The sequence below is a fragment of the Canis aureus genome, unplaced genomic scaffold (assembly GCF_053574225.1).
Source record: "Canis aureus isolate CA01 unplaced genomic scaffold, VMU_Caureus_v.1.0 ptg000087l_RagTag, whole genome shotgun sequence".
NCBI lineage: Eukaryota > Metazoa > Chordata > Mammalia > Carnivora > Canidae > Canis > Canis aureus.
In genome coordinates this window covers 207957-223313 of record NW_027554428.1, presented here as the reverse complement: position 1 = coordinate 223313, position 15357 = coordinate 207957, and the positions used below count along the sequence as shown (strand labels likewise).

The following is a 15357-nucleotide window of genomic DNA, read 5'->3' as shown; positions in this document are numbered from 1 at the left end:
GCTGAGTGAATAAGCCATTCGGAGAAGGACAAACATTGTATGGTCTCATTCATACAGGGAATATAGAAAATAGTGAAAGAGATTAAAGGGGAAAGGAGAGAAAATGAATAGGAAATATCAGTGAGGGTGACAGAACACGAGAGACTCCTCTAACTCTGGGAAAGGACAAGGGGTTGGAAGGGGAAGTGGGGAAGGACATGGGGTGACTGGGTGATAGGCACTGATGGGGGCACTTGATGGGATGCGCACTGGGTGTTATACTAGATGTTGGAAAATCGAACTCCAATAAAAAATATATTTAAAAACCCAATCAGACAGCAAAGGGAAATAAAAGGCAAGCACTCACATTGGCAAAGAAGTCAGACTTTCACTGTTTTCAGATAACATGATGCTATATAGAAAACCCAAAAGACTTCACCAAAAACATTGCTAGAATTGAGAAAGGAATTCAGCACAGGTGCTGGATACAAACTCAACTACAAAAGTCTGCACAACAACAATAAAATGAATTCAAGGAGTTGATCCCATTTCCAGTTGCATCAGAAACCATGTGCTCTGCCTAGGAATATACCTAGCCAAAGAGGGTCAAGATCAGGATTCTGAAAAGTATAAAACACTAATGAAAGCAATTGAGAAAGACATGAAAAAATGGAAGCACATTCCTTCCTCATGGATTGGAAGAACAGATATTGTTAACATGTGTCTAAGTGACTGGCTGTAGCCATGTACACATGGAAGGCAAACTCTATTAGAACCTCACCAGCATTTTTCACAGACCCAGAACAAACACTCCTAAAGTTTGTATGGAACCAGAAAGTACCCTGTGAATTGCCAAAGGAACATTGAAAAAGGAAAAACAAAGCAGGAGACATCACAATCCCAGACTTCAAACTGTGTGTTAAAGTTGTGATCATCAAGACAGTATGCTACTGGCATAAAAACAGACACATAGATCATAAAATAGAGTACTTAGAAATGGACCTCAAATCTGTGCTTAAGTAATCTTCAAAAAAGCAGGAGAGAAAATCCAATGGAGAAAAAGACTTCTGTTCAACAAATGATGTTGGGGAAATTGGACAGTCACACGTATAAGAAGGAAGCTGGACCCCTTTTTATATAATACACAAATAGAAATTCAAAAAGGGTGGAAAGACCTAAATGTGAGACCGGCATCCATCAGCATCGTAGAAGAAAACACGATCAGCAACCGCTTTGACCTCCCCCACAGCAACTTCCTGCTAGAACGGTCTCCAGAGGCAAGAGAAACAAAAGCAAAAATGTACTATTGGCACTTCATCAGGATAAAAAGCTTTTGGACAGGAAAAGAAATGATCAGCAAAACTAAAAGGCAACTTACAGAATGGAGAAGATATCCAGAAATAACAGAATAAGGGCTAGTATCCAGAGTTTATAAATAACTCCTCAAAATCAATACCCCCAAAATACAAAATCCAGTTAGGAAATGGGCAGAAGATGTGAACAGACATGAAGACATGTCTCCAGAGAAGACATCCAGATAGCTAACAGACAAATGAGAAAATGCTCCACATCACATGCCATCAAGGAAATACGAATCAAAACCGCAATGAGATCCCACCTCACACCAGTCAGAATGGTTAAAATAAACAAGTCAGCAAACAATGGATGTTGGTGAGGATGCAGAGAAAGGAGAATCTGTTGGTGGGAATGCAAAGTGGTGCACCATTGTGGAAGACATTATAGAGGTTTCTCAAAACGTTACAAATAGAAGTATTCAGCAATTGCACTATTAGGTATTTATTCCAAAGGATACAAGAAATAGTGATTTGTGAAGGCATATGTACCCCAGTGTCCACAGTAGCCAAACAGTGGAAAGAGCTAAGCTGCCCATGAACAGATGGATTAAGAAGATGTGAAATATGCGATGGAACATGCTGTGGTCTTCTAAACCTTCAGCTTTTTTGCTCCCCTGCCTGTAAAATCTGTCGATAATCATCTGCTCTAATTTTCCCCTGGTTTTGTGGAAGTGTTTCTCTGGGGCAATCTGTATCCCCTGTTTTTTTCTGTTTCTTTCTCTATCCTCTCTCTGAGAGCAAGGCTCTCTGCTGTAGCTCCTGTGATTCTTTTCTCTTTGGAATCTCATCTCTGTATGTCCTAATTTTTCATAGTATGGCCTTCCCCCCCACCCCCGCCAGTAGTGCAGTTTGTTTTCTCAGCATTCAGATTGCGTTTGGAATGATTTGCTACTTATCTAGCTGAGTTCAAAGGATAAGGCAATCTTAGGGTCCCCCTATTGCTCTGCTATTTTACTTCTTCCCTCAGTTGGTATTTTTTAAAGAACCAACTCATTGATCTTTTCTGTTACCTTGTTAATCAATATTCAATTTATTTCATCTCTGATCTTATTTCCTCCCTCTTACTATCTTTTTTCTTCTATTTCTCTTCCTGTTGGGTTGAAGGTTTATGTTTTGCTTGCTTCTTTTTTGGATATATTTATTTTTATTTTACTTCTGTATTCACGAGACACACACACACACACACACACACACAGAGAGAGAGAGAATCAGAGTCATAGGCAGAGGGAGAAGCAGGATCCGTGCAGGGAGCACGATGCAGGACTCGATCCTGGGACTCCAGGATCACGCCCTGAGCCGAAGGCAGATGCTCAGTGCATTGCTGCTATAAACATTGGGGTGCAGGTTTCTTGGTTTTTCAGTGCATCTCTATCTTTGGGGTAAATCCCCAGTAGTGCAATTGCTGGGTGCATCTAGGTGAGCCACCTAGACATCCCTGTTTTGCTTACTTCTTAAGCTAGGCCTGTATTGCTGCAATCTTCCTACTTAGAAGAGGATTCACAGCATTCCAGGCCCTCCTGTGTCGTTTCTTCAATCCCACGGTTGGTGAAGTTACGTGTCATTTGTTTTTCTCTGACATGTTTTGACTAGCCCTATATTCTCTATCATTGCAACAGGTAAGATTTCATTATTTTTGATGACTAACAGTCCATTTAATGTATATATCTCACATCATCTTTATCCATTAGTCAAGGTGAACTTATGCTGTTTCCACATTGCTGTAAGTCGGGTATTTAAGTCCCTTACTACTATTGTATTATTATTAATGAGTACCTTTATGGTAATCATTTATTGTATTATATATTAACATGTTTTTATGTATTAACATGCCACATTGAAGACATAAATGATTACAATCTTTAGATCTTTTTGTTGGATAGACCTCTTTATTTTGGTATAGTGCCCTTCCTCATCTGTTAATACAGTCTTTGGTTTAAAGTCTAGTTTGGGGGAACCGTTAGTGGCTCAGGGAATTAAACATCTGCCTTTGGCTAAGGTGGTGATTTCCAGGTCCTAGAAGTCGCACATGTGCTCCCTGCTCTGTGGAGAGCTTCTCCTTCTGCTTTCCACTTCCCCTGCTTCTGCTTGCTCACACACTGTTGGTAAAAATCAATCAATCAATCTTTAAAACATACAAATAAAGTCTAGTTTGTCTAGGGGAAGTAAGGCTACTGCAGCTTTCTTTGGACTTTCATTTGCATGAAAAATATTTTTACCCCCGCCCCCAACATTTAATCTGCAGCTGTCTTTAGCTCTAAAACAAGTCTCTTATTGACAGTTTACAGTTGGATCTTGTTTTTTTTTTTAATCATTTTAACACTCTGTGTATTTTGATAGAAGCATTTAGTTTACTTACATTCAAATTCATTATTGATATAAAATGTATATTCTCATTGTATAGCTTGTTTTCTCCGTTCTGGATATCTTTTTTCTGGTGTTTCCTTGTTTTATGTAACATTTTGTTTCTGCTTTGCCCTCCAAGAGGCAACTTTAATATTTCTTGCAGGGATGGCTTGTTTTATTTATTATTATTTTTGTATATTTTTATTGGAGTTCGATTTGCCAACATCTAATAAAATAACCAGTGCTCATCCCATCAAGTGCCCCCATCAGTGCCCGTCACCCAGTCACCATCCCCCTGCCCACCTCCTCTTCCACCACCCCTTGTTCTTTCCCAGAGTTAGGAGTCTCTCATGTTCTGTCACCCTCACTGATACTTCCCACTTATTTTCTCTCCTTTCCCCTTTAATCTCTTTCAGTTTTTTTATGTTCCCAGTAAGAATGAGACCATACAATGTTTGTCCTTCTCAGATTATTAAGCACTCAGCATAACACCCTCCATTTCTATCCACGTTGAAGCAAATGGTGGTTATTTGTTGTTTCTAATGGCTGAGGAATATTCCGTTATATACATAGAGCACATCTTCTTTATCCATTCTTGTCCTCGACGGACACTGAGGCTCTTTCCACAGTTTGGCTATTGTGGACATTGCTGCTACAAACATTGGGGTGCAGGTGTCCGGCTGTTTCACTGCATCTGTATCTTTGGGATACCCAGTAGTGCAATTGCTGGGTCAGAGGGTAGTTCTATTCGTTTTTTTTTTTTTTTTTTTTATTCATGAAAGAAACAGAGAAGCAGAGACACAAGTAGACGGAGAAGCTGCCTCCATGCAGGAAGCCCGACCTGGGACTTGTTCCCAGGACTCCAGGATCACACCCTGAAGTGAAGGCAGTGCTAAACCACTGAGCCACCATGGCTGCTGAGGTAGTTCTATTTTTCACTCATCGAGGAACCTCCACACAGTTTTCCAGAGTGGCTGTATCACCTCACATTCCCACCAACAGTGCAGGAGGGCTCTCCTTTCTCCACATCTTCTCCAACATTTGTGGTTTCCTGCCTTGTTAATTTTCCCCATTCCCACTGGTGTGAGGTGGTACTGCGTTGTGGTTTTGATTTGTATTTCCCTGATGGCAAGCGATGCAGAGCATTTCCTCATGTGCTTGCTGGCCATGTCTATGTCTGCCTTGGTGAAATTTCGTTCATGTCTTTCGCCCATTTCATGATTGAATTATTTGTTTCTTTGCTGCTGAGTTTAATAAGGGCTTGGATACCAGCCCTTTATCTGATAGGTCATTTGCAAATATCTTCTCCCATTCTGTAGGTTGTCTTTTAGTTTAGTTTATTGTTCTTTTCCTGAGGAAAAGCTTTTTATCCTGATGAAGTTCCAATAGTTCATTTAGCTTTTGTTTCCCTTGCCTTCATAGAGGTATCTTGCAAGAACTTGCTGTGGGCAAGTTCAGAAAGGGTGTTTCCTGTGTTCTCCTATAGGATTTTGATGGATTTGATGGTCTCCTTTTAGATCTTTCATCCACCTTGAGTTAATCTTTGTGTATGGTATAAGAGAATGGTCTAGTTTCATTCTTCTGCACATGGCTGTCCTATTTTCCAAGCACCATTTATTGAAGGGACTGTCCTTTTTCCAGGGGAAATTCCTTTCTGCTTTGTCAAATATTAGTTGACCCGAGAGTTGAGGGCCCGTTTCTGAGTTATGTATTCTTGTTTTTTTTATCGGAGTTCAATTTGCCAACATATAGCATAATACCCAGTGCTCATCCCATCAAGTGCCCCTCTCACCACGCATCACACAGGAACCCCCACACCCCGCCCACCTCCCTTTCCACCACCCCTTGTTCCTTTCCCAGAGTTAGGAGCCTCCCAGGTTCTGTCTCCCTTTCTGATATTTCCCACTCATTTTTTCTCCTTTCCCCTTTATTCTCTTTCACTATTTTTTATATTCCCCAAATGAATGAGACCATATAATGTTTGTCCTTCTCCGATTGACTTATTTTCACTCAGCATAATACCCTCCAGTTCCATCCACGTCAAAGCAAATGGTGGGTATTTGTTGTTTCTGACGACTGAGTAATATTCCATTGTATACGTAAACCACATCTTCTTTATCCATTCATCTTTTGATGGACACCAGGACTCCTTCCACATTTGGCTATTGTGGCCATTGCTGTTATAAACATCAGGGTACAGGTGTCCTGGTGTTTCACTGGATCTGTATCTTTGGGGTAAAACCTCAGCAGTGCACTTGCTGGGTCGTAGGGCAGATCTATTTTTAACTCTTTGAGGAACCTCCACACAGTTTTCCAGAGTGGTGGCATCAGTTCACATTCCCACCAACAGTGCAGGAGGGTTCCCCTTTCTCCACATCCTCCACTACATTTGTGGTTTCCTGTGTTGTTACTTTTTCCCATTCTCACTGGTGTGAGGTGGTACCTCCTTGTGCTTTTGTATGTATTTCCCTGATGGCAGGTGATGTGGAGCATTTTCTTTTTTTTTTAAATAATAAATTTATTTTTTATTGGTGTTCAATTTGCCAACATACAGAATAACACCCATTGCTCATCCCATCAAGTGCCCTTGTCAGTGCCCCCCACTAAGTCACCCCCACCCCCTCCCTCCTCCCCTTCCACCACCCCTAGTTCATTTCCCAGAGTTAGGAGTCCTATGTTCTGTCTCCCTTTGTGATATTTCCTACCCAATTCTTCTCCCATTCCCTTCCATTCCCTTTCACTATTATTTATATTCCCCAAATGAATGAGAACATATAATGTTTGTCCTTCTCTGATTGACTCATTGCACTCAGCATAATACCCTCCAGTTCCATCCACGTTGAAGCAAATGCTGTGTATTTGTCATTTCTAATGGCTGAGTAATATTCCATTGTATACATAAACCACATCTTCTTTATCCATTCATCTTTCAATGGACAACGAGGCTCCTTCCACAGTTTGGCTGTTGTGGACATTGCTGCTAGAAACATCGGGGTGCAGGTGTCCCGGCATGTCATTGCATCTGTATCTTTGGGGTAAATCCCCAACAGTGCAATTGCTGGGTTTAAGGGCAGGTCTGTTTTTAACTCTTTGAGGAACCTCCACACAGTTTTCCAGAGTGGCTGCACCATTGCACATTCCCACCAACAGTGTAAGAGGGTTCCCCTTTCTCCACATCCTCTCCGACATTTGTGGTTTCCTGCCTTGTTAATTTGCCCCATTCTCACTGGTGTGAGGTGGTATCTCATGGTGGTTTTGATTTGTATTTCCCTGATGGCAAGTGATGCAGAGCGTTTTCTCATGTGTGTGTTGGCCATGTCTGTGTCTTTCTCTGTGGGGTTTCTGTTCATGTCTTTTGCCCATTTCATGATTGGGTTGTTTATTTCTATGGTGTTGAGTTTAGTAAGTTCTTTATAGATCTTGGAAACTAGCCCTTTATCTGATATGTCATTTGCAAATATCTTCTCCCATTCTGTCAGCTGTCTTTTCGTTTTGTTGCTGTATCCTTTGCTGTGCCAAAGCTTCTTATCTTGATGAAGTCCCAATAGTTCATTTCTGCTTTTGTTTCTTTTGCCTTCATAGGTGTATCTTGTAAGAAGTTACTGTGGCCGAATTCAAAAAGGGTGTTGCCTGTGTTCTCCTCTACGATTTTGATGGAATCTTGTCTCACATTTGGATCTTTCATCCATTTTGAGTTGATCTTTGTGTGTGGTGAAAGAGAGTGGTCTAGTTTCATTCTTCTGCATGTGGATGTCCAATATTCCCAGCACCATTTATTGAAGACACTGTCTTTCTTCCAGTGGATAATCTATCCTCCTTTATCGAATATCAGTTGACCATAAAGTTGAGGATCCACTTCTGGATTCTCTATTCTGTTCCATTGACCTATGTGTCTGTTTTTGTTGTGCCAGTACCACACTGTCTTGATGACCACAGCTTTGTAGTACAACCTGAAATCTGGCATTGTGATGGCCCCACCTATGGTTTTCTTTTTTAAAATTCCCCTGGGTATTGGGGGTCTTTTCTGATTCCACACAAATCTTCAAATAATTTGTTCTAACTCTCTGAATAGAGTCCATGGTATTTTGATAGGGATTGCATTAAACGTGTAAATTGCCCTGGGTAATACATTGACGTTTTCACAGGATTAATTCTGCCAATCCATGAGCATGGAATGTGTTTCCATCTCTTTGTGTCTTCCTCAATTTCTTTCAGAAGTGCTCTATAGCTTTTAGGGTATCGATCCTTTACCACTTTGGTTAGGTTCATTCCTAGGTATCTTACGTTTTTGGGTGCAATTGTCAATTGGATTGATTCCTTAATTTCTCTTCTTTCAGTCTCATTGTTAGTGTATAGAAATGCCACTGACTTCTGGGGATTGATTTTGTATCCTGCCATACTGCCAAATTGCCGTATGAGTTCTAGCAATCTTGGGGTGGAGTCTTTTGGGTTTTCTACGTACAGTAGTATCATGTCATCTGGGAGGAGGGAGAGTTTGACTTCTTCTTTGCCAATTCGAATGCCTTTAATGTCTTTTTGTTGCCTGATTGCTGAGGCCAGGATTTCTAATATTGTGTTGGATAGCAGTGGTGAGAGTGGACATCCCTGTCTTGTTCCTGATATTAGGGGAAAGGCTCTCAGTGTTTCCCCATTGAGAATGATATTTGCTGTGCGCTTTTCATAGATGACTTTTAAGATGCTGGAGAATGTTACTTCTATCCCTATACTCTGAAGCGTTTTGTTCCCGAAATGGGTACTGTATTTTGTCAAATGCTTTCTCTGCATCTGTTGAGAGGATCATATTATTCTTGTTTTTTCTCTTGTTGATATGATCTATAGATTGATTTTTTTTATTGTTTTATGGGTGTTGAACCGGCCTTGTATCCCAGGGATTAATCCCACTTGGGCATGGTGAATAATCTTCTTAATGTTCTGTTGAGTCCTATTGGCTAGTATCTTGTTGAGAGTTTTTGCATCATGTTCATCTGGGATATTGGTCTATAGTTCTCTTTTTTTTTGTGGTGTCTTTGGTTTTGGAGTTAAGGTGATCCTGGCCTCATAAAACGAGCTTGGAACTATTCCGTCCCTTTCTATCATTCTGAACGGCTCTAGTAGCATAGGTATCATTTCTTCTTTAAACGTTTGATAGAATTCCCCTGGGAATCCATCTGGCCCTGCCTGGACTTTTGTGTCTTGGGAGGTTTTTGATACTCCTTCAATTTCCTCGCTGGTTATTGGCGTGTTCAAGTTTTCTATTTCCTCTTGTTCCAGTTTTGGTCATTTAGGTTTTCCAGAAATGCATCCATTTCTTCTAGGTTGCCTAATTTATTGGTGTATAGCTGCTCATACTGTGTTTTTTAAATCATTTGTGTTTCCCTGGTGTTGGTAGTGATCTCTCCTTTCTCATTCATGATTTTATTAATTGTCTTTTGTTTTATTTTTAATAAGGGTGGCTAATGGTTTATCTGTCTTATTAATTCTTTCAAAGAACCAACTCCTGGTTTCGCCTATCTGTTCTACAGTTTTTCTGGCCTCTGTTTCATTGAGTCCTGCTCAAATCTTTATTATCTCTCTTCTTCTGCTTGGTGTAGGTTTTATTTGCTATTCTTTCTCCAGTTCCTGTAGGTGGGAAGGTAGCTTGTGTATTTGGGTTTTTCCAATTTTTTGAAGGATGCTTATATTGCAACATATTTCCCTCTTAGGATTACTTTTGCTGGATTACTTTTGCTGTATCCCAAAGATTTTGAACAATTGTATCTTCATTTTCATTAGTTTCCATGAATCTTTGTAATTCTTCTCTAATTTCCTGGTTGACCCTTTCATCTTTTCGTAGGATGCTCGTTAACCTCCACATACTTGAGTTTCTTCCGGAGTTCTTCTTGTGACTGAGTTCTAGTTTCAGAGCATTGTGCTCTGCAAATATGTAGGGGACAACCCCAGTCTTTTGGTATTGGTTGAGACCTGATTTGTGACCCAGTGTGTGGTCTGTTCTGGAGAAAGTTTCATGTGCACTTGAGAAGAATGTATATTCATTTGCATTTGGATGGTAAGTTCTGTATATATCTGTGAAATCTATCTGGTCCAGCATATCTTTTAAAGCCCTTAAAGCCCTTGTTTCTTTGATGATGATGTTCTTAGAATATCTGTCATTTGCAGAAAGTGCCATGTTGATATCTCTTACTATTTAGTGTATTATTATCTAAGTATGTAGTTTTTGGTTATTACTTGATTAATGTACTTGTTAGCTCCCACAGTAGGGGCATAACTCTTCATGACTGTTAGGTCTTCCTTTGGATAGACTCTTTAAATATGAAACGGTGTCCCTCTTCATCTCTTACTACAGGCTTTGGGATAAACTTTAATTTATTTGATATAAGGATTGCTACCCCGGCTTTCTTCTGAGGATCATTTGAATGTTGCATGGTTCTCCAACCTTTCATTTTCAGGCTGGAGGTGTCCTTAGGTCTCAAGTGAGTCTCTTGTAGACTGCAAATAGATGGGTCTTCTTGCTTTTTTCCATTCTGAAACCCTGCATCCTTTGATGGGATCATTTAGCCCATTCACCTTAAGAGCAACTACTGAAAGATAAGAATTTAGTTTCATCATAATACCTATTCCATTCCTGTTTTTGTGGATTATTTCTTTGGGCTTTCTCTTTCTTTTACAGGGTTCCCCTTAATATTTCTTGCAGAGCTGGTTCAGTGGTCACATAATCTTTCAGTTTTTGCCTATCTTAGAATTCTTTCTCTCTCCTTCTATTCTGAATGAGAGCCTTGCTGGATAACATATTCTTGGTTGCATGGTCTTCTCATTTAGTACCCTGTGTATATCTTGCCAGCCCTTTCCTTTCCTTCCAAGTCTCTTTGGAGTGGTATGCTGTGAATCTAATATTTATTGCCATATAACTTAGAATTCTCTTGTCTATTGCTGATTTAAGGATTTTCTCTCTATCTTTGGAATTTGCAAGTTTCACTATTAAATGTCAGGGTGTTGAAAGTTTTTTATTGATTTTGGGGGGAACCTCCCTCTCTCCTGGATCTGAATGCCTGTTTCTCTCCCAAATTAGGGAAGTTCTCAGCTATGATTTATTCAAATATGCTTTCTGGCCCTCTGTCCCTGTTGGTGCTCTCTAGAACCCCAATTATATGTATATTTTTCCTAATGAGGCTGTCATTTATTTTCCTTACACTTTCCTCATGGTCTTTCACTTGTTTTTCTCTTTTTTCCTCAGCTTCCTTCCTTGCCACCAGCTTGTGTTCTATGTCTCTCACTCTTTTTTCCACCTCATTAACCCTCGTCGTTTGGACCTCCAGTTTGGATTGCATCTCATTTCATTGATTTTTAATTTTGCTGATTAGATCCAAGTTCTGCAGTCATGGAGTCTCTTGAATCCTTTATGCTTTTTTCAAGAACTACGAGTAGTTTATAATTGTGCATCTGAATTGGCTTTCTGACTTCGAATTGTAATCCAAACTCTGTAACTCTGTGGCAGATTCTCCCGTGGTGAATTATTCTTTGTAGTCATTTTTCCAGTGCAGAGTGGCTGTATGAGTGGATTGAGTCAAGAATATCAACCACGACCTACGTTCACCATAGATTATTATTTCGAGTTCAGAGACCAGAAATTGAAATCAAGTTCTTGGTCAAGAACTTGCTCTTCCCATCTCTTCTTCCAGCTGGTCATCTGGGGGAGATGCCTGCTGTGCTGATTCTCAGGTGTGTGCACCTGGAGGAGCTGCCCCACCCCCTGCCAGGTGCAGGGCTCAGTGGGAGCTGTTTACCCTGTGAGACCTCTGTTCCCTGGCAGTGCTTTCCCCCCAGGCACGAGGAAAACAACAAGGGAGGTGGCCAGAATTCCAGCTCTGGAGTCAGCTCCCTGCACTAACTGCCGCAGTCTCCCAGTCTTCCTGGGATTCTTCCTGGGATGGCGTGGGTGCAATGATCTCACAGCCTGCAGGGGCCAGGTTTCAGGAAAGTCCTCACTGTCCTGTGCCCTCCCTGCTTTCGCCTGTCCCAGGGGAGTGCAGGATCGTGGTGCTTTGGGATCCGGGGCCCTGTGCTGCTGGGATCGTGGTCCCAGTGGCAGGGCTCCTGAAAACGCAGCAGGGCACAGACACCTCCGTCTGGAGCTGCCCTCCTAATCCACTGGCTTCTCCCAAATGCCCCGCTGGCCAAACACTCCAGCCCATTACCGAGATTTGTCCACAGTTTATGGTGCACTTTCCCAGAATGAACCATCACGGAGCCCCTTCTCTCATTGTGACTCAGAAAACTGGAGGCTTCACTGGTCCTCTTGCCATTCTGCCCAATTTCCGTGCTAAGCACTTTTCCTTCTGGGAAGAATCAGGGGTGGAATTTTAAACTTCCTGCTTCTCCAAGGCTGGGCTTTCCTGTCTTGGAGGCTTTTGTTGCCTGGCTTTAGCCTGACTCTTCACACATACCACCCCCCCCCAACTTGATCATTTTTTCTTTTATTATTTTCCACCTTCTACCTTGCTAGAAGGGAAAACCCTTCTCTTTGTAGCATTCAGGCTATTCTCTCTTTAAATTTCACGTCGAGTTCATAGGTGTTCAGGATGATTGGAAAGTTATCTAGGTAAGTTGGTTGGGCCAGGTGAGTTGAGGACCCCTACTCCTCTGCCATCTTGCCTCTATCTCAATTTTTTTTTTAATTTTTATTTATTTATGATAGTCACAGAGAGAGAGAGAGAGAGAGAGAGAGACAGAGGCAGAGACACAGGCAGAGGGAGAAGCAGGCTCCATGCACCGGGAGCCCGATGTGGGACTCGATCCCGGGTCTCCAGGATCGCGCCCTGGGCCAAAGGCAGGCGCTAAACTGCTGCGCCACCCAGGGATCCCCTATCTCAAATTTTTTATTCCTGAAAATGACTACTGTTCCCAGTCTTTTGGCATGTCTTTTTTTTTTTTTTTTTTTTTTTTTTTTTGCCCCAAACCATTACTTCTGTTTAGGCTGGAAGAGCTTATTTATTTATCTTTGAATGTTCTGGGGAACTTTCTGATAGAGTCCTGGGTTAGTTACTCTGGGAGACTTGAATTGAGTCCAGACAAATACAGTTTCTTGGGAACCAGATATTCAATTGGAACCATAAACAGTGATGCACAAGATTTCTTTTTGACAGGAAATTGGATAGAATATAGTAAGGTAAGATACTGCATACTTAAATTTATGTTGCCTTTATACTGGTTAATCAGTTGGTTTATGAGAACCTTCGAATATCTCTCAGAATTTTGGTAAGGTATAATTCTGATACTTCTGTAAGGTTTCTCAGTGTATATTTCAGGGAGCTGGGCTCTCAGAGTTCCCGATCTATAGTATTCCTCAATGTCACCTATAATTGTTTTAAAATATTTTACAGAATGTGGAACTGCTTTCACTAATAAACTTCAAGGAATGTTTAAAGACATGGAGCTTTCCAAAGATACCATGATTCAGTTAAAACAGGTATTTAATTAATTTCATTTTGAATGCAGGGTATATCTTTAGTGAGTAATTTATCATTAATTTATCAAGTTGTTTTTAGTAATGAATTTCTATTACAGAGTTATAACCATGTAGGGGTTTTTAAATTCTTATTTGATTGCATTCTTTTATTCTTACAGTATATGCAGAACCAAAATATACCAGGAAACATTGAATTGACTGTGAATATTCTGACGACGAGTTTTTGGCCGACCTATATCCCTAAGGAGATCCATTTACCCCCAGAGGTAAGAAATTCGTTGTTTATGACTATAAATATATCCCGTAGCAGATAAGTTTTAATGTAACCTTTTAAGTTTCTGTGCCATTTTTTATGTTAATATAAGTATCACTTTAATGTTGCCCATTTTGAAAGGTATTTTTTCAGGTTTTAGGATGGAGATTTAATCTGGCAACCAGATTAAACAGTTCAGTATTCAAGAAATTTAATAGTCTAGTTTGTTGTTATTATGTAGTCAGATGAGATTCTAAATCTATCATCCTGGCTTCCTTCTGCTTTCAGGCTGTGCTTTTTACTGGTATTGGCTTCTATTTTCTTTACAGTGTTTTAATATAACTATTTATTCATGTATCATGTAAATATATGATGGAAAAAGGATTCAGCACATCATTGTTCTACTCATTCCATTTAGTAATCATGGAAATTCGTGTCCATGTACCACCAATTTTCAGCATGCAGCTTTGGTTTTAGCTTTCTCTTCTCTGCTAAATCAATTACCCATCATCTTTTTAATGGTCCCCTTTTATTAATGTTGGCAACTCAGTTGCTATTATCTTTACTTTCTTTCTACATGGATTTATTTTTCATAATTATATTACCATGTTTGTCATTTTCCGTAAGAGCATATGTAAGCTATTGAACACATATAAACTAGAAGAAAATAACAATGGTTTGTTTTCTACTTTCAGAGCTCTCATTTTTCTCACTCAGTCCTTTCCCTAAAAGTCTCTTACATAGTCCTGTGTGAGGTGGTGATATACAATTTTAAATATAATACTCTAGGGCTGCCACTGGTACGATAGCTAGCATAAGTTTCAATACTGATGCTTTACTTCTTTCCTCCAGATGGAAAGACTTCAGGAAAATTTCAAAAATTTCTACTTAAGCAAACACAGTGGCCGGAAACTTCAGTGGCAGTCAACTCTTGGACACTGTGTTCTTAAAGCTGAATTTAAAAAGGTAAGCAAGTGATTTTTAAGGATAGCATTTTACTTTTAAATAATAGTTTTATCTTCATAAAGAATATTTTAATACATATTTTTCTTATGAAGGAAGTTCATTTATTTAATGATGAAGTGTTTGAACTTTGAATATGCTGATGCATGTATCATTTCTGTAGAAATCAGTTATTTTTTTATAATAAATTTATTTTTTATTGGTGTTCAATTTGCCAACATGCAGAATAACACCCAGTGATCATCCCGTCAAGTGCCCCCTTCAGTGCCCGTCACCCATTCACCCCCACCCCCCGCCCTCCTCCCTTTCCACCACCCCTAGTTCGTTTCCCAGAGTTAGGAGTCTCTATGTTCTGTCTCCCTTCCTGATATTTCCCATGCACTTCTTCTCCCTTCCCTTATATTCCCTTTCATTATTATTTATATTCCCCAAATGAATGAGAACATATAATGTTTGTCCTTCTCCGATTGACTTACTTCACTCAGCATAGTACCCTCCAGTTCCATCCACGTTGAAGCAAATGGTGGGTATTTGTCCTTTCTAATGGCTGAGTAATATTCTATTGTATACATAAACCACATCTTCTTTATCCATTCATCTTTTGATGGACACCGAGGCTCCTTCAACAGTTTGGCTATTGTGGACATTGCTGCTAGAAACATCGGGGTGCAGGTGTCCTGGCGTTTCATTGCATCTGTATCTTTGGGGTAAAGATTGCTGGTCATAGGGCAGGTCAATTTTTAACTCTTTGAGGAACCTCCACACAGTTTTCCAGAGTGGCTGCACCATTTCACACTCCCACCAACAGTGCAGGAGGGCTCCCCTTTCTCCACATCCTCTCCAACATTGGCTGTTTCTTGCCTTGTTAATTTTCCCCATCCTCACTGGTGTGAGGTCAAATCTCATGGTGGTTTTGATTTGTATTTCCCTGTTGGCAAGTGATGCCAAATCAGTTTTTAAAACATTACTTATTTAAACATTACTTTTAAAACATTAATTTT

General features: G+C 40.2%; 1 protein-coding gene across 6 annotated transcripts in view; it reads left to right on the top strand.

Annotated features, from left to right (window-relative positions):
• The window catches only part of LOC144309582 (cullin-4B-like), a 72868-nt gene that overhangs the window by 48400 nt on the left and 9111 nt on the right, over positions 1-15357 (top strand). For all 6 annotated transcript variants that reach the window (XM_077890667.1, XM_077890668.1, XM_077890666.1 and 3 more), the window contains 3 exons: positions 13055-13140; positions 13299-13406; positions 14246-14359. In XM_077890667.1, the coding sequence (XP_077746793.1) occupies positions 13055-13140; positions 13299-13406; positions 14246-14359 (308 nt within the window). The remainder of the gene's footprint in view (positions 1-13054; positions 13141-13298; positions 13407-14245; positions 14360-15357) is intronic.